The sequence below is a fragment of the Pristis pectinata genome, chromosome 20 (assembly GCF_009764475.1).
Source record: "Pristis pectinata isolate sPriPec2 chromosome 20, sPriPec2.1.pri, whole genome shotgun sequence".
Taxonomy (NCBI): Eukaryota; Metazoa; Chordata; class Chondrichthyes; order Rhinopristiformes; family Pristidae; genus Pristis; species Pristis pectinata.
The window spans coordinates 14,775,162-14,797,168 of record NC_067424.1 but is presented as its reverse complement, the minus strand read 5'-3'; the positions used below and the strand labels follow the sequence as shown (position 1 = coordinate 14,797,168).

Sequence of the window (22,007 nt, the reverse complement as noted above, 5' to 3'; positions counted from 1 at the left end):
TAACTGAACAAGGGAAAGGGAAGGAACAAAATAGATACCATCGAATTTCCAACCTGACACACAGACACATTTGCATACACAGAGACAAAGAACAACACACATACTGTATACAAAGACACAGATACACTCACATGCATAAAGATATATGCACCTCAGGCCATGTTATAAACCACATAAATATACATGGAATAGGCAAACACGCTGGTAGCATACCAATCCACCAACATATAGATAGCCCATCAAATGCACAAATATGTACAAAAACACAGATACACATGCATCCACAAAAGCAGAGGCACACACGTATAAAGGTGTGGATTATACATCTGCACTACCACACACAAAGAAAAAAACACACACCAATACATTATACCAAAGCTAAATCTCCATCAGTGGAGAGAGAAAATCAGAGATAATGACCCTGAATCAGAACTGGAAAAAATTAGAAATAAAACAAGTTTAATGTTGCAGAGCAAAGTCAGGGTGGGGTTCAGAGAGAACCAAAGGGAAGGTCTGTGATAGAGTGAAGATTGAATGACACAAGTGGTGATGACGTCGACTGAATAAAGGCTGATAAATAACTGCCCAATATATCTCGATAAACAAGATGCAAATGCACGTGTAGGTCATTCAGATTCAAAACATGCAGCCCTATAACTTACATTTGTATAGCACCTTTAAGATAGCAAAATAAAATGATTATTATTGAACAAATATTGACACTGAGCTGCAAAAAAATTAGCTTAAATATACAAAAGCTGAGTAAAAGGGGATGCCTTGTCCTAAAGGATGTTGAGAGACAGAGAGATTTAGAAAGAGAATTCTAGAGATCAGGGTTGCTATCGGCAAAGAACAAAGAATTAGCATGTGAATTTGGCCAGTGTTAGAGGGGCACAGATAGTTCAAAGAGTTAAAGGGCTACTTAGAGAGGTGAGAGCATGGAGGAATTTGAAAAGCAAGATGATAAGTGCATTGCTTAACCAGGGGCCATTGTAGGTCAGCGAGCACTCGAGTGACGGAGGAAGGAGACTTGGTGTGAGTTCGGACAACAGCAGCAAAGTTTTGAATGATTTCCAGTCTGTAGAAAGTAATCCAAGGGAGGTTGACCAAGAATGTGTTGGAATGATCTAGAGTCACGGTTGGACTGCGGCAAGGATGGAGATGGGCAGCCGTAAACCACATAAGTATATGTGTGGCTTCGTGCCCAGACAACCATATGGGTATAAGTCCCCTAGCCACCTACACACAGATACCACCCGTCACACTCACTTAGCCTCAAGCACAAACGTATCATGGAAAAAAAAGACGGCATGTAAAGTACTCAAACAGAAAAAAAATGCGGTCCAAATTTATATTATTAGTGTTATCTCAGAAGTCAAGTCAAATGTCCTAAGTTTTTTTAATGCTACGGTTAATTTCTTTAAAGTGAAGTTAAACTTCCGGGTAACATAAAGTTAAAATGAGAGGAAAAAAACAATGTTTGCTAAATTGTTTATTAAATCGCCTGAGCGCGAAGGAACTCAAGGGGCGCTAGGACCCGAAGAATGTGTGTCTATTTTTCCCCTCTCTGACCACAGCAACAGTGACTACTGATTTCCCTCAAGACGCTTTATAACTTCGTTAAAACCGCAGGCATGCAGCGCCGACTCTTGCTCTTCTGGCCAATTGAGATCACAACCTTTGTCATGTCCTGCGCCGACCAGCGAGATCCGCCAGCAGTTTCCCAGTTTTCAGCATGGACCAAAGAACTGCCTTACTGAAATTCCTCAGAGAAGTTCAGGGCAAGAAATCCAGCAAGGACGAGAATATTTCTGGGGAATTTCTGGTAAGACCATTGTTGAAACTACTTTGAATCGCAGCCGCCGAACGAGGCAAGCAACAACCGTGAAACTGACTGGGAGAAACTGACAGAAGTGAACTTAAAGGGGGTCAACAGGTGGGGAGACTTTGAATCTCCCTCTAGTCAGGGGTCTGGACGTGGGGCTCCTGTACTTGGCGAGTCTTCAACGTCAGCACCCCGGAGGGGTATGAACACGTAAAATTTGATACCCTACCCCCTTCGGGAGTCATTAGGGCAAATGACCAAAAGTTTGGTCAGAAAAACTGGGATTAAGGAGGAAAGAATGCGGGAAGGTAGCTGGAGAATTCCGGAGTTTCGGACCCCAGCTGCTGAAGGCAAAACCAGCAATTATGCAGCTGTTTAAAAACTGGGTTAACCAGGGGGTGGGGGAGCTCGCCCTGAAGTTCCAGCCGGATCTTATCCCACAGTCAGCACTGAAATAGATTTTCTGGTGATTATGGCATTACTGTCAGTGGGATCTTGCTGTGTGTAATGTTGGCTGCCACGTTTCCTATATTACAGTAATAGTCACCGTCCAAAAGTACTTCATTGACTGTATGAAGCGCTTTGACACACACACACACACACACACACACACACACACACACACACACACACACACACACCTCTACTCTTTTCCTCATTTTTTTCTCCTGGTTTTTGTGGGGGGGGGGGGGGGTCTCTCTGAGTTAGAAGTTTAAGTGGGACAAAAATTTTGTCTGCAACCATGCTGCATTGCTCCTTATGGAGTTAATATTACCTGACAGTACAAGATAAGAGGGATGTGCTACCTTTTAAATGGAAGAACTCAGGGTGCTATTGGGAACATTTCAGTTATTGATGTTGTTACCTGGAGGTGTGTAATTGTCCACAGGGGTTCTCTGGAACACTGTTGATATTTGTAGGGGGTCTCAGAACCATTTTGGTATTTGTAAGGAGATTCAGGACATGTAATTATTTGCAGCAGGTCCCATGAGCATGTTTATATTTGCAGGGGTTCATAGGAGATTCAGGGAATCTCAGGTCAGCATTTTCGTGGGATCTCCAGTATTTGTGTGTGTCTTGGTGAGCTTCCGAAATGTTCCACCTTTTTCTTAATGGAGGAGTTGTACAGAAAGGGCTGAAAGACCCACATCTTTAGTGAAACTTGAAAAATGATCCTTTTTCTCTAAGGCGAACAGTTTCACATTCAGATCAAGATTATTCTAACCCTCTTAAACAAGACTTTTCGCAGGCAGTAATTTAGTTTTTCCATGTACCCATGAATCACATGACATTCTAAAATGATCATCCTTAAGGGAATAGTGGATATTTTTGAAAGGTGCTAGTGTATTTTTGGTAAATATGTAGCATGATGTGATTGCGTGCAGGCTGTTATATGGTCTGAGGGAGGGCTGCTATCTAACTGGTTCAAACCGGATATCAAGATCAATTGTAAAACTAGAGGAATAACATGGTCTGGCCAAGAATGTAGAGAATCCAGCTTTGCAAAAATATCCTTCACACCCTACCATGAAGCATTTTGTTAAGTGCATGTGTGTATATATATCCTGTACCACCCATGGTCAATCATACAATCTTATACAAAGAAGGAGGTCACTCGGCCCATCACCCCATGTTGTCTCTTTGAGATACTCAGTTAATTCCATGTTTCCTTCACTTTTGTCATGGGCCTGCAAAACTTTTACTGGGCAATTATTTATCCAGTTTCCTTTTGAAAGAAAAGTTTGAATCTTTTTGTACCGACCCTTCATTGTTTTTATCTGCCATTTGGTTATTTTTCCATTCACTTTAGAACATACATTGTGCCGCACAGGAACAGGCCCTTCGGCCAACCACGTCCGTGCTGACCAAGATGCCAGTCTAAGCTAATCCTATCTGCCTGCAGCTGATCTATATCCCTTTATTCCCAATCTGTTCATGTATCTGTCTAAATGCCTCTTAAATGTTGCTAGCATGTATCTGCTTTCACCACTGCCCCTGGTAGTGTATTTCCAGGTAAGTATCATTCTCTGTGTTTTTTAAAAAAAATACTTTGATGCTCAAATCTCCTTCAAACTTTGCTCCTCAAACCTAGGCCTTCTAGTGTTTGACATTTCCACCCTGAGATTTTGACTATCTACCCTATCTACATCTCTCATAATTTTATCAGGACACCCCTCAGCCTCTGATGCTCCAGACAAAACAGTCCAAGTTTGTTCAACTTCTCCCTATAGCAAATACACTCCAATCCAGGCAATTCTTCTGCACCCTCTCTACAGCCTTCACATCCATCCTATAGTGTGGCGACCAGAGCGACATACAGTATTCCAAATGTGGCCTAACCAAATTTTTATACATCCAACCTCCCAACTTTTTACTCAGTGCCCCAACCAAAGAAGGCAAGCATGCTTTACATCTTCTTTACCACCCTATCCACTTGTGTTGCCACATTCCGTCACGGATCCCATGTGACTTAATCTTCTGGACCAGCCTCCCATGAGGGACCTTGTCAACTGCTCTATTAAATTCCATGTAGACAACATCTACTACCCTACCCTCATCAGTCATCTTTGTCACTTCCTCAAAAAATTCAGTCAAATTTGTGAGACAGGATTTGTCCCACACAAAGCCATGTTGACTTTCCCTAACAAGTCCATGCTTTTCCAGATGTGAGTAGATCCTACCTCTAAGAAATTTCTCCACTATTATCTTGACCACTGATGTAAGGCTCACTGGCCTCTAATTTCCTGGTTTGTCCCTGTTGTCTTTCTTAAACAAAGGAACAACATTGGCTGTTCTTCAGTCTTCTGACACCTCAGCTGTGGCTAAAGAGGGTTACAAAGATTTCTGTCAAGGTCACAACGATCTCCTCCCTTGCTTCCCTCAGTATCCTGGGATGGATCCCATCAGACCCTGGGGAAATATCCACCTTAATGTTCATCAAGAGACCAAGCTTCTTCTCCTTGATATGATCATGTCCTAGAACCCTCCCTGATCTCACGATACCCCATGTCCTTCTCCTTGGGGAATACCAATGCAAAGTACTCACTTAGAATCTCGGCCGCTTCCTCTGGCTCCAGGCAAAGATTCCTTCCTTTGTTCCTTGAGTGGTCCTGCACTCTTCATGGTTACCCTCTTGTTTTTAATGTATGTATAAAATACCTTTGGATTTTCCTTAATCCCATTTGCCAAGGACATTTCATGGCTCCTATTAGCCTTCCTGATTTCCTGTTTAAATTCTTTCTCATTTCCTTTGTATTCCTCAAGAGCCCTGTCTGATTACATGGTCAACATGACAACTGGGCAGCACAGTGGTGCAGCTAGAAGAACTAAGGTTTCACAGCTCCAGTGACCTGGGTTCAATCCTGACACCCGATTCTGTCTGTGCAAAGTTTGTACATGTGACTGTATGAGCTTCCTCTGAGTGTTCCAGTTTTCCCCCACGTCCCAAAGATGTGCAGGTTGGAAGATTAGTTGGCCAATGTAAATGGCCCCTAAAGTGTAGGTGAGTGGTAGAATCTGGGGAAAGTTGGTGTGAATGTGGAGAGAATAAAAATGGGATTAATGTAGGATCAGTGTAAAAGAGTGCTTGATGGTTTGTGTGGACTCAATGGGTCACAGGGCCTGTTTCCATGTTATAACATGAGTATGTGTGAGGCCATCCAGTTCCAATACAAGAAATATAACAGACTATGTTCTGATTAATGAGAGATTAGGTACTATTGAGGAGTAAAGGAATTTATGTGGCCATTTTTCAAAAATCCTAACCAAATAGAAAATTCTATTGCAATTTTTGTCTTTATTTCAAAGGGACAGAAATACAAGTTGCATAACCTCATAAGGAATATTGTATTCAGTTCTGGGCACTGCATCTCAGGAAGAATATGTTGGCTTTTGAAGAGATGTACCAGAGCTTTTCAGATGTTTTGTTGTGCCATTGGCTTGTATTCATTCTGAGAAATATAGGAAACTGAGGTGTTTATTAAAGGATTCAATGTGGTAAATAAATGAATGTAGGCCTGGAAATTGGAAGCTTTGAATACAATAAAATGAGCATTGCACATTTTCAACACGAGTGGGAGTTGGAATGGAGCCAGGTTTGAGCCCATGTGGAGTTTGTGGTGTGATTGGGATGTAGAGGGAAGTAAGACTGAGCTTATGCTGTGGTCAGGAAAGGGTGGAAGGAGGATTGGGGATTGTGCCTTGGGTGTAGGGATGAAAGAGCATGGCTGCTGATTGCCTGAAGATTGAGGGACACAGAATTATGGTGAGACCATGAGGTAAATGAAAGTGATAGTTTGGTGATTGGGGCCGACATCAAGTGCACCAGGAGATTGTGGGATCAATTAATCAGAAGGATCAGGAGGGGAAGACATGCAGGGGTCTGCAGATTTGATTGACAAAGTTCTAAAGTTTTTATTTTAATTGCTTCATCATATTTTGTAAAAAATTCAGTAGCTCCCAATACTTTTTGGTCCTCTTTTAAGCTTCCTTTTCTCAAATTTAGTTCTGTTATTTATGTAGTTATTTCCTGCAATTTTTGACCTGTATAAGAGTTGACATTTATCAAGAATAAATTTAATTTACCACAGTTCTACAAGGTTATGCAACTGAGGTAAGTGCTTCTCTTCACTGAACCCTGTGACTTTTAGTTTTGGTTTGGTTTTAATCGCCCCATTGATGCTTTAAGTTGCCTCGGCCTCAAGTTCTGGAATTCCCTCCCTAAATGTTCCTACCTTTTGTTTTAAATGATAAAATCCAAGTCTTCCACCATTTCTCTACAATACCCTGTCAAACTCTTCCATAATTTTAAAGAACACTATCTGGTCCCTTCTCCAGAGAAGAATAATAACACTCTGCTCCTGAGAGTTGGTTTTATTTATTTATTATTTCTTGTTAATCTTTTCTGCAATTTCTCCAACACTTCAACATAGCTTGTTTCTATGCTACACTTTCTATATTATTTGATGCAATATATACATATATAACATTTATAACCTTGTTAGCTATAGTAGGTCCAATGGTACAAATAATAAAAATGCTTAGTACTTTGATTTAGGATTACTTCATTGGTGAGAAAACAGCACTTTGCCAACTTTCAATCCCAGCAAATTCAACCAGGATCATCCAGTGATCCCTCACATGCAGTGGAGAGTTATGCTAGGAGCACTATTTGGAGGGATGACTATCACATTTTGGTCCCAGCTCTCCAAACCTTTGTCCTCAATGAGCTTTTCTCTCTTCTGAGGAATAAAGTTATTGAGTTATTGCTTTAGAAGTGGCAAAACTAACCAGCTGTTCTGGAACAAACCTGGGTTCCTGACTCTGCCTGGAAGTATTCCTGGATTTCCTACCTCCAAACACCTTCCACGTACCAATGGTAATTTGATATGTGCACTGCTGCCTTGTAGACAGTCAGAAAGTGACCAGAGTATCTGATCATTTGTCAAGAGCTATCCAGTCATATGACTTTTTATGTAGTTCATTTACAACATTTTTAAACTAGCAAAGTCCTCAAAAGAAAATTAAATGAAATTTTTCTAAACCAGGTAAATTGCAAGTAGCAATGTCCTAGAATTAGCCTTCAACTTCTGAGGTCACAACCTGAAGCTTCAATTAAGTTGTGATCCACACTGTTGTGAAATGAGTTTAATTAGAAAAAAATGGCCAGATATTTCTTACGAAAAGATAAACCAGTGGTCTTCACTTAACACTGGAACATCCAACCAGAAAATTTGGCCTTTGGCTGGTTAGAGATAACTTTTTGTCCTGCAGTTAGATTTCAGCAGAAAAGAGTTTTGAGGAATTATTCATTTCACTTACTTTTGGAATGGAGTGTCACCCATTCAATAGTTATAGTCCTTCCCTATCTGATTGGAATCAACAAGTTAGTTTGTTCATCCCCTTCTGTTTGGTGTGGGACTGGATTAACCAATTCTTGATTTTTTTTTTGCCAGATTTCTTTCTGACTCAAAATTCTGTAGTGTTCCTAACTAGTCCAGTAATAATGCATTGGACCACCATCCTGTGTAATACTTCCTGAACTTTGGACCTTTTCATGCTGCTATTACTTTCCAACAAGATTACCTTGAAACTGATTAATGAAGCAGATTCAGAGCATGGGAATTAGAGACCAGTCAGTTCCTCATTCAGATCTGATTGGTATCTCCAACTCCATTATCTACTTTTGCCCCAAATCTCATGGTATTCCTACCCCACAAAAACCTCTCAACCTTGAATACCCCAATCATTCTCCAGAATTCATTGCCTTTGGGAAAGTGTGGACAGTAAGCTCCTATAAGCAACAGTGAGATAAATGACCAGACAAACTGTTTTACTGCTGCCTTCAGTTCAGGGACTCATATCATTGAGGGCTCAGGGTGAAAAGTCACTGTTCCTCTTTCAGGGGTGCCAAAAATTTTTTCCATCAATTTGAACAGGCAGACAAGAGCTCAATTTATTATGTCATCCAAACAGACAGTTCATCCATGCTGTACTTTCTCAGTACTGCGCTGAAATGTCAAGTAAGATTACATATTCTGGTCCTGCAGTGCACTTTAAACACATAGATTTAATTACTGGTGGTTGGTCAAGGCACATTCATTTTTGGATATAATTGGATTCATGCTGTGTCCCTTCTGTGTTCCTGTACCATCCTTCCACTGCCTTCATCCCTCTTATAGGTACACCCTTATTTATTCCAAAGCAAAGCCTGTCATTCATATCTCTGTCACCTCCAGGCTTTATTTCGGTTCCCTCCTTCTCAGTCCATGAACGTGAGTAATCCAGAAGTCAGCTGTTCATGGTCTGACTCTCAACATGTCCCATTTACCACTGTTCTTCTTGGCCTGCATTCCATATTACTCCATTGCCTCACCCCTCCAGAGCTGAGGTATTTAGCACCTCTTCAAATCTCTGCTATCTTTTCACTTCTCCAGTTCAGACTTCTTTCATATGTCTAATTTTTATCACTGTCTGTTAAAGCTTTTTCTTTTACTGTCATGGCCCAATGCTCCAGAAATCTATTCCTAAACTTCTCTGCCTCACTACCTCTCTCCTGTTTTAATATACACCAATTACTGACCTCTTTGACCAAGTTGTGGTTCCCTTGACTAAACAGTATATAGCATTGCCCGATGTCAAAGTTTAGGTTTGCTTTACTATATTAAAGAGACTGTATACTGTGAGTTGTTGATGCAGTTATTTTTATTCCAAAGGATGTCAGGCAAACTAATTATAACTTGGTATTTATACCCTTGCAATAGGTTTTAGTTATGGAGGTATTAAAAATATTAGTTGAGCAGGAAAACAAAACTGTAGATGCTGGAAATCTGAAATAAAAACAACAATGCTAGGGATATTCAACAAGTCAGGCAGCATCTGTGGAGAGAGGTATCGAATTAATGTTTCAGGTCTGTGACCCTTCATCAGAACTGGAAAACAAAGAAAGCAAGCATATTTTAGGTTGCTGAGAAGGGGAGGGGGGGAGAGAACAAAAAGTGGACAACCAGATTGTCTCAGGTGATACAAGGGGTTTTGGTGCCACCCAAGAGAGGAAAATGAGTGGTAATTAATTCTAGCTGACCAGTCTGTAACTGGAGGAAGATGAATGAGGGCTGTTACTGGAAATGTGAGATACAGAACTCGGCAGCTGCTGGAAATTTTAAAATGAAGAAGGTTCTCAATGATACTCAGCAGATGAGGTAGCATCTGTGCAGGGAGAAAAACATTATTAAAAGTGGATGACATTGCATCAGAACTGACAAGCAGGAAAGGCTGATATCTGAAAAATACCATCTTAAAAATATTAGGTTGCACAATAGGCGGACACAAGTTCTGGTTTGCCGTCACAATGGGGTAGAGACCAATTAATTTTGTTAATGATATAATTGGCCAAATAATACCCACAACACCCTGTGAGAAAACTGTAGCGTAGTAAGAGTTCCTCACTGTCTACCAATGCAGAAGGTTCTACTGCACCAAGAATTCTTCCTCTGCCACCCCTCACCCCATCAATTCTCAACTGTAAGCCACTAAAGGTTGAATAAAGGACAAGGGGGTTCAATAGATGAGGACACGTAGATATCCATAAGACAGGCTGACAACGTATAACTATAGGTATAATGTAGCTTGTGCTAGACTTGTACAATGTATTGTTGAGGTTGCATTTTGACCACAATGTACAGATATAGGTGTCAAAAAATAGAAAGGACTTTGAAAGCAGACAGTTTAAAGTCACAAGTTGATGCCAGGAATGGGACACATTATGAGGAAAGACTCGAGTTACTGAAAGTGTTTCCACTGGAGCAGAGAAGGCCAAAAAATGATTAACTATTTTTTTTAAACTATTGGAATGACTAGGGGCAGCTCATCTTTTTTTAAACATGATGTGATTCTTGATCAGCCACATTTGTGGGTGCAATGTACCTGCAGAGTGTGTACAAGTGATGTGGAACCCAATCACCAGCTCCCAGTGAAATGGGATCATGGATATGTATTTAGTGCCTGGAGTGTTCTGCAGAGAGGAAAGTAGGTCTAACCACAGGGATGAGGTTTTACTTGGGATATTTAATTGGATTATTGATTACTTATAGGTTTCTTCGGGAATCAGTTGAAGCAGAGCTCACTTCATTCCATGGGGCAGAAGACTCCTTGTAGAACTCCATTTAGAGGGATATGAGCCAAACACGGGCAAATGGGACTAGCTTAGATAGGTATCTTGGTCAGCCTGGACGAGTTGGGCTGAAGGGCCTGTTTCTGTTCTGTGTTACTCTAGAAGTCACAGCAACTCTGGGTAAGCACTAGTTTGGATTTCATCATTGCTTGTAATGAGAGCTTTAGCAATGGTTGCACTGGGTCTCAGTTATGCCCAGGAGCTGGAGAGGAGCAGCTTGGCAGTGAAGCATGAAGGAGGAGAGACAGAAGGACTGTGTTGTGAAGAATGTATCCTCAAGAGTTCAGGAGTCAATCTCCTACATAAAACTGTCCAAGGAGCAGTGCACCTGGAGACTGAGGTTTAATAAGGCAGTGGTGACAGGAAATGTCAGTTTCCCCAGCCTCTCTCCTTTGCCTGGGCTGTACTGCCTGTAGAAGTGATGGTCACAGTCACCTGAATTTAAAACTGGCCTCTGATCGTTCCAGCTGCCGGCAGCTGAGCCACACAGCTCTTCACAGTTCATAGCTCACCAGTCCACATTGAACATTGCAGATTATCTCCAGGCAAGGAAAGGAGCAGAGAGCAGCATGTGTGTTTGCCAGCACCACGAGCTCCTCAAAAGCAAGAAACTATAGATTGTACTTGTATAACACGGTGGTAAATATGGCCACTCTTCTGGAACCACAAAGCTCTCACACCCTAAACATGCAGAGTGGCTTTCATCAGATAATCCTTATTGTTAAACTATAAAAGGGCAGCACAGTGGCACAGATAGACGAGCTGCTGCCACACAGTGCCAGAGACCCAGGTTTGATCCTGACCCCTGGTGTTGTCTGTGTGGAATTTACATAGAACCATAGAACACTACAGCACAGAAAACAGGCCATTCGGCCCTTCTAGTCTGTGCTGAAACGTTATTCCGCTAGTCCCATTTACCTACACCCAATCCATAACCCTCCAGACCTCTCCCGTCCATGTATCTATCCAACTTATTCTTAAAACTTAAGAGTGAGCCCCCACTTACTACATCAGATGGCAGCCCGTTCCACAATTTCACCACTCTTTGAGTGAAGAAGCTCCCCCAAACCTTTCCCCTCACACCCTAAAGCCATGTCCTCTCGTATTTATCTCTCCTAATCTAGGTGGAAAGAGCCTACTCGCATTAACTCTGTCTATGCCCCTCATAATTTTGTAAACCTCTATCAAATCTCCCCTCATTCTACTACGCTCCAAGGAATAAAGTCCTAACCTGTTCAATCTTTCCCTGTAACTCAACTCCTGAAGACCCAGCAACATTCTAGTAAATCTCCTCTGCACTTGTTCAATCTTACTGATATCCTTCCTATAGTTAGGTGATCAGAACTGCACACAATACTCCAAATTTGGCCTCACCAATGTCTTGTACAACCTCACCATAACATCTCAACTCCTATACTCAGTACTTTGATTTATGAATGCCAGGGTGCCAAAAGCCTTTTTTACAACCCTGTCTACCTGCGATGCCACTTTCAGGGAATTATGTATCTGAACTCCCAGATCCCTTTGTTCCTCTGCACTCCTCAGCACCCTACCATTTACTGTGTATGTCCTACCTTGATTTGTCCTTCCAAAATGCAACACCTCACACTTGTCTGCATTAAATTCCATCTGCCATTTTCTGGCCCATTTTTTCAGTTGGTTCAGATCCCTCTGCAAGCTTTGAAAGCCTTCCTCACTGTCCACTACGCCTCCAATCTTAGTGTCATCAGCAAACTTGCTGATCCAATTTACCACATTGTCATCTAGATCATTGATCTAGACAACAAACAACAATGGCCCCAGCACAGATCCCTGAGGCACACCACTAGTCACAGGCCTCCAGTCTGAGAAACAATCATCCACTACCACTCTCTGTCTTCTCCCACACAGCCAATTTTGAATCCAGTTTACAACCTTTCCATGGATACCTAGTGTGTGAACCTTCTGAACTAACCTCCCATGTGGGACCTTGTCAAAGGCCTTACTAAAGTCCACGTAGACGAGCCCTCTGGGCTGTCCTGTCTACGCACAGCTGTGATATTTTCCCTGATTAGTAACGCCACTCCTCCCCCTTTCATCCCTCCCCCTCTATCATGTCTGAAATAATGGAACCCCAGAACATTAAGCTGCCAGTCCTGCCCCTCCTGCAACCAAGTCTCACTAATAGCAATAATGTCGTAATCCCACGTGCTAATCCATGCCCTAGACTCATCTGCTTTACCTACAATACTACTTGTATTGAAATAGATGCACCTGAGAACATTCCTATCACGTACAAACCTTTGATTTCTGTCGATACCTGCAGTCCTCGCATGACCATTTTCCTCCTCCACCTCACTATCTGCTCTAACATTCTGGTTCCCCTCCCCCTGCAAATCTAGTTTAAACCCCCTGGAGCAGCACTAGCAAACCTACCCGCAAGAATGTTAGTCCCCCTCCAGTTCAGGTGCAAACCGTCCCTTCGGAACAGGTCCCACCTTCCGTGGAACAAAGCCCAATTGTCCAGAAACATGAAGCCTTCCCTCCTGCACTATCTCCTTAGCCACGTATTTAGCTGCATGATCCTCCTATTTCTAGCCTCACTAGCACGTGGCACGGGTAGCAATCCTGAGATTGCAACCTTGGAGGTCCTGTCCTTCAACTTTGCACCTAATTCTCTAAACTCTGTTTGCAGGACCTCCTCCTCCTTCCTATCCATGTCATTGGTCCCTACATGGACCACGACATCTGGCTGTTCACCCTCCCTCCTGAGAATATCGAGAACTAGATCTGAGATATTGCGGGCCCTGGCACCAGGGAGGCAACAGACTATCTGGGATTCTCAATCTCTCCCACAGAACCTCCTATCTGTCCCCCTAACTATCGAATCCCCTATCACTACTGCTCTCCTCTTTTCCCTCCGTCCTTTTTGAGCTGAGGGTCCCGCCTCGGTGCCAGAGACGTGACCACTACAACTTGTCCCTGGTAGGTCGTCCCCACCAGCAGTATCCAAAACGGTATACTTATTGTTGATGGGAATGACCACAGGGGTGCTCTGCTCTTTCTGTCTATACTCCTTCCCACAAGTTTGACCTGTGTCCGTGTGGGTTTCTTCTGTGTGCTCTGGTTTCCTCCCACGTCCCAAAGACATGGATTGATAGGTTAGTTGCCTATTGTAAATCATCCCTAATGTGTAACAAGTGATAAAATCTTGGGGGTGGGTGAAGGGATGGGAATGTGGGTCAGGATGGATTTAGTGTAAAAATGGGTGCTTGATGGTTGCTGTGGTCACCATAGGCCAAAGGGCCTGTTTCTGTGCTGTACCTTTCCATGATCTATGACAGTTTCCAGGTTATGTGGAAGAATGGAATTACTTTTGTTTGTTAATGTAGTCTGGGAAGAGATTTGCATGGAGCCAAAACACCGTTAAGTTGAATTGTCTATTTTTGTGGTGTAAATTTAATGTAATTTGATACTGCATTGCTGAGTTTGTAAGTAACTGGAGGTAATGTTCCTCAGTACTACAATCCCAAAATGGATACCAAACTGCCCAAGAGAAATGGGAACTATTGGGGGAAGATGAACTCAATTAAAGAGCTTGCAATATCAGCAATGGAGACAGAAAGATTGCAGATAAATACATTCCAATAAAGCAAACAGTTTTGATCGCATAGAGAAACTAAATCAAGATTGAGTTTTAAAAAGTTGTAGCCTTTAAGGAAAGCAATAGAAAGAAAATCCAGGGCAAATTTGAAGAATACGGCAGAAAAATGCAAAAGATTAAGATGTGATAGTGAAAAGGAATGAAAGAAAACTGCCAAGAAACATAATAAGCAACTAAAAGAGGGTTGATTGTGTCATGGTTAACTCACTGGACTAGTTTCCAGAAAAATGAATCATTGATCCGGAGATATGAGTTCAGAACCCACCATCGTAACTGGGAAATTTAAATTCATAATTAACTCTATACAGAATGAAAAAGCTAAGCATCAATATCGGTAACTTCAAGACCACTGGATTATTGTAAAAACCCATCTGTTTCACATTATCGCATATTACCATTCTAACATCTGTGTGACTCTGGATCATCCAGTGCAGTTTACTCTGAATTACTGCCTTGGTTGAAGGCAAAGCTGGGAAAAGCAATAAGTGCCAACCTTTCAAGTCATCCTGTTAATGAATAAATTAAAACAAAAATTAGCATGTTGAAATATAATTAACACAGTGAGAGCATGTAAGGATTGAAGGAAGGAAGCAAAGTTGTAATAGGGTTGCCCCAAGGATCTATCGCTTTCTGCTTGCAATGAATAGTTTGGGAGGAGACAGCCTATGCTTTGCAAAAAGTTCCAAACAGGTGTCTGTTATCTCACCTGAAAGTAGGTGACATTGATGGGTTCTAGGACCAAAACGGAAACTTTGTTTAATTCAAGGCTTAATGTCGCATGATAAACGCAGTTCATAAACCAAGGGCCATAAATTTAAGGTTTTCACCAAGAACTCTAATACGTAGTTCAGGAGAAACTTCTCTACTGGGAAGGTAGTAAAAATATGGAACTTGCTTCCACATGAAGTAGTTGTGGTGAATAACAGATGCATTTAAGAGGAAGTTAAACGAACATGCATGTGAGTAAGGTGGGAGAAGGTTCATGTTGAAGATGAACCCACTATTGATCATATTTAGATAAATACTCTGTTTCTCTGCAGCAAAAAGATGTAGAAACTTCGGTTAATTTCGAGCTTAAAGCAATGCAAATAAAAAGCCAGGCTGTCATCGCAGATAATAACTAACAAATCCAATAAGGCAAAAGAGACTGCAGATGCCGGAATCTAGAACAACAAACAATGCTGGTTCTGTTTCCTGGTCTAGCGTTCTGTTGCTCATAAATCCAGGAAGAAGTTTGGGAGAAACCACTTAACCCAGAATGTGCTTTGAATCTGGAACTCATTACCACAAAGAATGATTGACAAAAATGCCACAGGTGCAAGGGAAAGTAAGTGTTTTAAGTATAAGAAAGTTTGGTATCGAAGGCTGTGCTGATTGGATGAGATAAAGTACAATGGGAGAGGACTAGTTTGGAGCATGTACCAAATAGATCCGCAGGGCCACCTGGCCTATTTCTGCCCTGTCAAATCTATGTAATTAATTTAATAACTATTGCGTCACAGAGAAGATGGGTTGTGGATTGGCTGCAATTTTCCTCATTTTATTTGGGTTTTCCTTATGTTATCTGGCACCTAAGAGTGATAAAGTGACAGGTGGAGGTGATCCTTCGGAGATAATAGAAACCACCAGGGGTATAACAGTTTGCGCTTAAAGAAGAATGACTGAGAGATAAAAATAAACCAGTGAGTCTATAGGTCAGTTAGATTTATTTTACTTGTTGATGAGGGCTGATTTATTAAGCCACTACCTCAGGACGATTCATCAATTGGAAAGAGGTGATGTAGATTCACTAAAGTGTTACCAGGGATGAGTAATGTCCCAACCTGAAGAAAGACTTGAGAAGCTGTAGTTTTATTTCCATTAGCAATAAGATGGTTAAGGATGAGTTGGTAAAGGTCTCTGAGATTATGAAGGCTTTTGCTGGAATAGGTAATGAGGAACTGAAGAGAAACTTAAGAATATGGTGGGTATCGAAAATGCAGAAATCATCATTTAAACAAAGTCTAAATATTTGAAAAATCTTTTGGTTAGCTAGTTGATGTGTTGTGAGAGTTGACAAGAGTGGCATTGGACTAAGTGAAATGTTGAAGGATGGGGGAAGTGTACTCAGTGGTGAGTTAGACAAGTTATTAAAGAATATGGGAGAATGGACTAAAATAGCAAATAACTAGGTGGGATATTGAAGGTTATGAGGAAAAAATGAGACTGCAGCATAAGTAGATAAGACAGTGGAGAAGGCATATGGTATGCTTGCCTCAGTAGGTGGGCCATAGGAATTGGGATGTCATGTTCAACTTTACAAGACACTGGTTAGGCTACACTTGGGAGTGTTATGTGCAGTTCTAGTCTCACACTTTGGGAAGAATGTGCTTACATTGGAGAAGGGTGCCAAGGAGATTCACTAGGACGTTGCCTGGAATGGAGGATTTTAGTTATAGAGAGAGATTAGATAGGCTGGGTTTGTTTCCCCTGCAGTGAAGGAGACTGAGAGGTGACCTGATGGAGGTATAAAAAAATTATAAGAGGCATAGATAGGGTAGATAATCAGAATCTCTTTCCCATGGTGAGGGGCCAAGAGTTTAAAGAGAGAGGAAGGAGTTTTAAAAGGGATTTCAAGGGAAAGTTATTTTGCACAGAGAATGATTGACATCTGGAACGTGCTGCCAGAGGAAGTGGTGGAGTCAGATGTAATCACTATGTTTAAGAGGCATTTGGGCAGACACTTCAATAGGCAAGGCACAGAAGGAAAATGGGATTAGTATAGATGGGTCAGTCAAAGGGCCTATTTCTGTACCGTACAACTCCCTACAAAGTAGGATGCTAAAAGGATGACGAGCCAAGAGTGCAGTGGATCAGATTGGCTGATTAATATGGAAAAAAAAATCACCCAAACTAGATGGTCTGAATGGCAATCATCTATGCTGTCAAAATCAAACTCAAAGTCGAATTTATTGTCATATGCACAAGTACATGTACATATGCACAGGTGAAGTGAAAAACTTACTTGCAGCAGCTTCACAGGGACATTGCATCAGATAAGCAGCATTCACAAGAAAAAAATAAATGATACATTTTTTACAAGAAAGAACACAATTGGAACAAAAAGAAACAAAGTCCATTTGTAGTGCAATGTGATCAAAGTGGTCATAGTGTTGCTATACTGAAGTAGTGATTAGGGATGTGCCAGTTGGTTCAAGAATCAAATGGTTGAAGAGAAGTAGCTGTTCTTGAACCTGGTGGTGTGGGACTTGAAGCTTCTGTACCTCCTGCCTGATGGTAGCCACGAGAAGATGGCATGGCCCGGATGGTGGTGCCTCCTGTAGATGCTATAAATAGCGGACAAGGATGTGTCCGTGATGTTTTGGGCTGAGTCCATTACTCTCTGCAGCTTCTTGTGTTCCTGCAGATTCCAATTACCTTACCAGATCATGATGCAACCAGTCAGGATACTTTCAACAGTACATCCGTAGAAGTTAGTTAGAGTGTTTGCTGATGTGCCGAACCTCCTTAACCTTCTAAGGAAGTAAAGCGCGCCTTCCTTGTGATTGCATCTATGTGCTGGGCCCAGGACAAGTCAACCAATATGTTAACACCCAAGAATTTAAAGCTGTTGACTCTCTCCACCACCGATCCACCAATGTAGACATTCTAAGTTTCGAATTCTAAGATTCTGCCTGTAGTGTTAGAGATTAATAATTTCTCAGTTGTCATGTTGGATGTTTTGAATGGGAAACCCTGGGAGAGGGATAAGCATTTTATAAATTAGAGAGACTAGAGTTTAAGATTAGCATTGCCATCAGGAAGACTTTGCTGATGCATATTTATGCTACACAATTCATAAATCTGATTTTGTTTTTTCCTATACCCCACAGAGATTGAAAAGACAGTCAGTGAAAAACAAGCATGACAAAACCTACTCAGCAGGTCATGCAGAGAAGCAAGAGAACGTCAAGAAGAATCGCTACAAAGACATTATACCCTGTAAGTCAAGGTTTTCAGTTTCAAGTTTCCTAATTCCTTTAACAGGCCCAATACACCCTTGCAGGATTCCAGTGAACTTCTGTTCATTTTTCCTTGTTTAGGGATCATTAGCAAGGGGCTTGCGTAGAAATATAAATTACTAATTGATTGGATTGAAAGGCTGTAGTTGGATGTCTAATGACACAAAGAGAACCAAATTTAAAGTCCTTTTCTATGATGCGAAATATTGCTTATATATTTGATGCTACCTTTACCTAAGAGTAGGTTATGGAAGATTCATTCTTGATTGAATTAAATTGGAGAAGATTTAATTTAATGAATGAAAGACAGAATGAGAGTGCACTGGGGATGTTTTTATTCACTCACAGAATGTGGGCATTACTGGCAAGGTCAGCATTCATTGTCCATGTCAAATTATCCTTGACGACATGATAGTGAGTTGCCTACTTGAACAGTTGCAGTTAGTAAGGCGAAGCAGTTATCATGATGTGTTGAGGTTGTAATACAATTGAGTGGCTTGCTAGAGATTTCAGAGGGCAGTTTACAGTTAATCACCAGACATTTTCTTCATGAGTTTAGTTGCTTCCCTTTAAACTCCTTTAAGTGCGCAGTGTACTTGCAACATTTCAGTATCGCAGTCCTTTGTATAAAGTTAAATTAAATCTACTTAAGCTGCTGATTTTCAAATACATCGATGGAGAGTTGAGGTCAAGTACAGCACACTCCTTGGGGGACCACTTGCAAGTGGCGTTATACTTACAGGGAATTCCGATAAATTATTACAAAATTCCAGGACCGCTCCCCCACACCCATGTTCCTGACCGTAAACAGCATGTAAGTACCGGTCATCCCCAGGTTACAGCAGCGTTCCATTCGTGTGAACTGTTCATAACCTGAACAGTTCGGAAATGAAGCCGCAAGCTGTGTTCCCACACGACAGAAGATGCCGCAGCCCCACAGAAGCCAGCAAATCCACCCCGCTGGTCTCCCGAGTGCTTGTTCGTAAGTATGGTCTATACATAAGTCAGCCATCGGAGAGGACCTGTATTGACCAACTTCTGATGACATCTTGTAGGTGAATGTACTATCAGGAACTCCTGTAATTACATCCGAGTGAACCCCTGGGTAATATAGTACCCACTGCAGGCAGGCTCCTGCAACTCCCATGCAAAAATCTGAAAATTCCTGGGAACCTAATTCCCAAAGGATGGTCCCAATTATGGTTAGGAAGCACAGAGAATTATTTTTTAAATCAGTTCGACTGAAATGGCAATGAGTGAATAAATCAATAAAAATGGAGAGCTGGTGGCAGAACACTATAAATTTGATGACTCTGTGGCTCTCCTGGGATGCTTTCTTAGATCTGAACCTTCTGTCTGCAAAACTGTGTTAGAATCGAAACATTTTAAATTTAGAATGAACTGAGAAGATGAAACAATTCTTGAAGTACTGTTTGAACTCTATGGAGACACTGCTTTCTCTTCAATACTTTCCATTATATCCTAGCTTTGAATAAGGATGTGCACAAAAATAGCAACAGGAACTTAATGTGAATTTAAACTGAACCTGCTGAGTTTTTTTTGTCTTGCTGTCACAATGGTCCTTATTGTTTGTTAGTTTCATTCCTGTGACAATTTTCATCTTTACTAAGTACCCAAAAAAAATTACACTAAACCTGAGTTCTAGCCTGTGACTAAATTATCTGACTAGATAACACATAAGTGAATATACATATATCTATAGCTTAGAGCCTACATCTTTCAAATGCATATTTTCAAAAATATTGATGAAAATGTATCAAGTATGTACAGTTCTAGTTGCTGCATTACAGAAAAGAGATAGTAGTTGAAAGGATACTGAACAGAGTGACTGGATTATGAAGAGAGATTATGTAAATTGCCAATGTTTTCACTGGAAAAGTAGGGATATCATTGAAGTTTTAAGGATTCTAAAGGGTCGAGGTAAAGTTGACTGAGACAGTTCGTTTCAAACAAAAAATACTGGAAATATTCAGGCCAGGAAGCATCTGTGGAGAAAGAAACAGAGTTAATGTTTAATCTTCATCAAAACTTGGAATAGTTAGAAATCAATCATGTTTTAAGTTGCATAGAAGGGTGGAAAGAACAAGGGGAATGTCTGTGGTACACTAAATTGGAAGATCCACTGTATTCAACACGGTCTCCTCTCCATTGAAGAAACCAAATGTACCTCAGATGATTGTCTTTACAGAACAGTTCCATTCACTCCACAAGGACACACTTGGGAGGAGCAGATGATTTTGAAACTCCAACGTCTCAACCACTGGTGTTTTCCTCACCTTTTATCTGCCTCTGTTGTATACTAATTGATTGAGATTGATTGATGGCTGCAATTAATCAACAACTCCATTATTGTATAATGTAAAATCCAGGGTAGCAGAAAGTGAATTAGAAGGGCCTTGGCTTTTATTGCCTTTTAATTCCTTTGTTCCTGAGACAGACACCAGTGATACAAGAAGTCATGGGAGCAGATTGCCATTCAGGATAGACCTGATCCTATCCCAACCTGCTCACCAGACTCCAGGTACTAAATTATTGTTAGCTGTCCATTCTGGCATCAGTTCCAACTCCAGACCTGTTTTTAAAAAATGGCCCTACCCCCTTAAGTGACCCTTTGTTGTTGAATAATCTACTTTGAGTGACCCCGATCATATAATCACTAGTTTGTTAATTTTAATTTCTGAACTTGCCAATTCAGTCGAAACTGAAGTGGCCACTGAGTTAAACAGCTCAGTTCCTTTTAACTAGATGGGCAGAATGAGGAAATGGAAAATACATGTTGTGTGTGTGCGTGTGTGTTTAATATTTGCATCCTGTTTTCAGTTGATCACAGCCGAGTGCAGCTGTCACTGATCATTTCCGACAGTGATTCTGATTACATCAATGCAAGCTTCATCAAGGTATGCACTTTCTAAATGGAAACTTTGCCAAAAAAAAAGTGGCCTGTGCATTTCTGTTGAAATAATTTTTGATCAAACCGTCGCACCTTCATTGTGGGAAGGGAGACGTGTTCTCACTGACCAGCGAAGGTAGCAGAAGTGGAGAAAATGGGGTGGGTCTCCTTTAATCAGGGAAACCATAGAAGATGTTTGAGAGCTGTGCTCAAATTTTTTGATGGAATATATCAGGAGAAACTTTTCAACTGTAGAAAGATTGATAATTAGAGATCACAGGATTAAAGTGCTTGCCAGAAGAACCATTGGTAATGTCTTGTACCTTATAACAACGCAGAAAAGGCCATTCAGCCCTTTGGCTCCATGCTGGCTCCCAGGTGACCATGAGTTCCATTCCCCTCTCCCTACTTCCCTGTATCACTGCAATTTATTCCCTCTCAGACATGTCCATTAACAATTTTGTTTTTCATTCTTTTTGCCGTTAACCACACTCAGTGATAATTAACCACCCTGCATGATTTTTGGGATGTGGAAAAAAAGAACCCAGAGGAAATCCACATGGTCACAAAGAGAATGTGCAAATTCTACACAGACAGTACCCAAGGATCAAATCCAGTTGTGAGTTGATACCACCAACTGCTACGTCACCATGCTGCCCATTAAACCACTGTGTCATCCATATGAGGATGTATGTCTTAGATATTGAGCTGTGGTCGAGAATGCTTTGCATGAAATGGCAGTGGAAGCAGATTCAATTGTAACATTCAAAAAAGAACATAAAACGGTACAGCACAGGAAAAGGCCCTTCAACACTTGTCGAACATGATACCAAATTAAACTAAATCTCTTCTGTCTGCACATGATCCATATCCGTCCATTCCCTGCATATTCATGCGTCCATCTAAAAGCCTCTTAAACACCACTATCGTATCTGTTTCCACCACCACCACCCCTG

General features: G+C 41.2%; 1 protein-coding gene across 2 annotated transcripts in view; it reads left to right on the top strand.

The window, feature by feature from the left end:
* The first annotated feature begins 950 nt into the window (after positions 1–950).
* Positions 951–22,007, top strand: part of LOC127580873 (tyrosine-protein phosphatase non-receptor type 22-like) — an 89,026-nt gene continuing 67,969 nt past the window's right edge. Inside the window, exons 1-3 of one of the 2 annotated variants that reach the window (XM_052034840.1) lie at positions 951–1,825; positions 18,012–18,120; positions 20,982–21,058. In XM_052034840.1, the coding sequence (XP_051890800.1) occupies positions 1,736–1,825; positions 18,012–18,120; positions 20,982–21,058 (276 nt within the window). In that variant the 5' untranslated portion in view covers positions 951–1,735. The remainder of the gene's footprint in view (positions 1,826–18,011; positions 18,121–20,981; positions 21,059–22,007) is intronic. The other variant, XM_052034838.1, reaches the window with a different exon arrangement.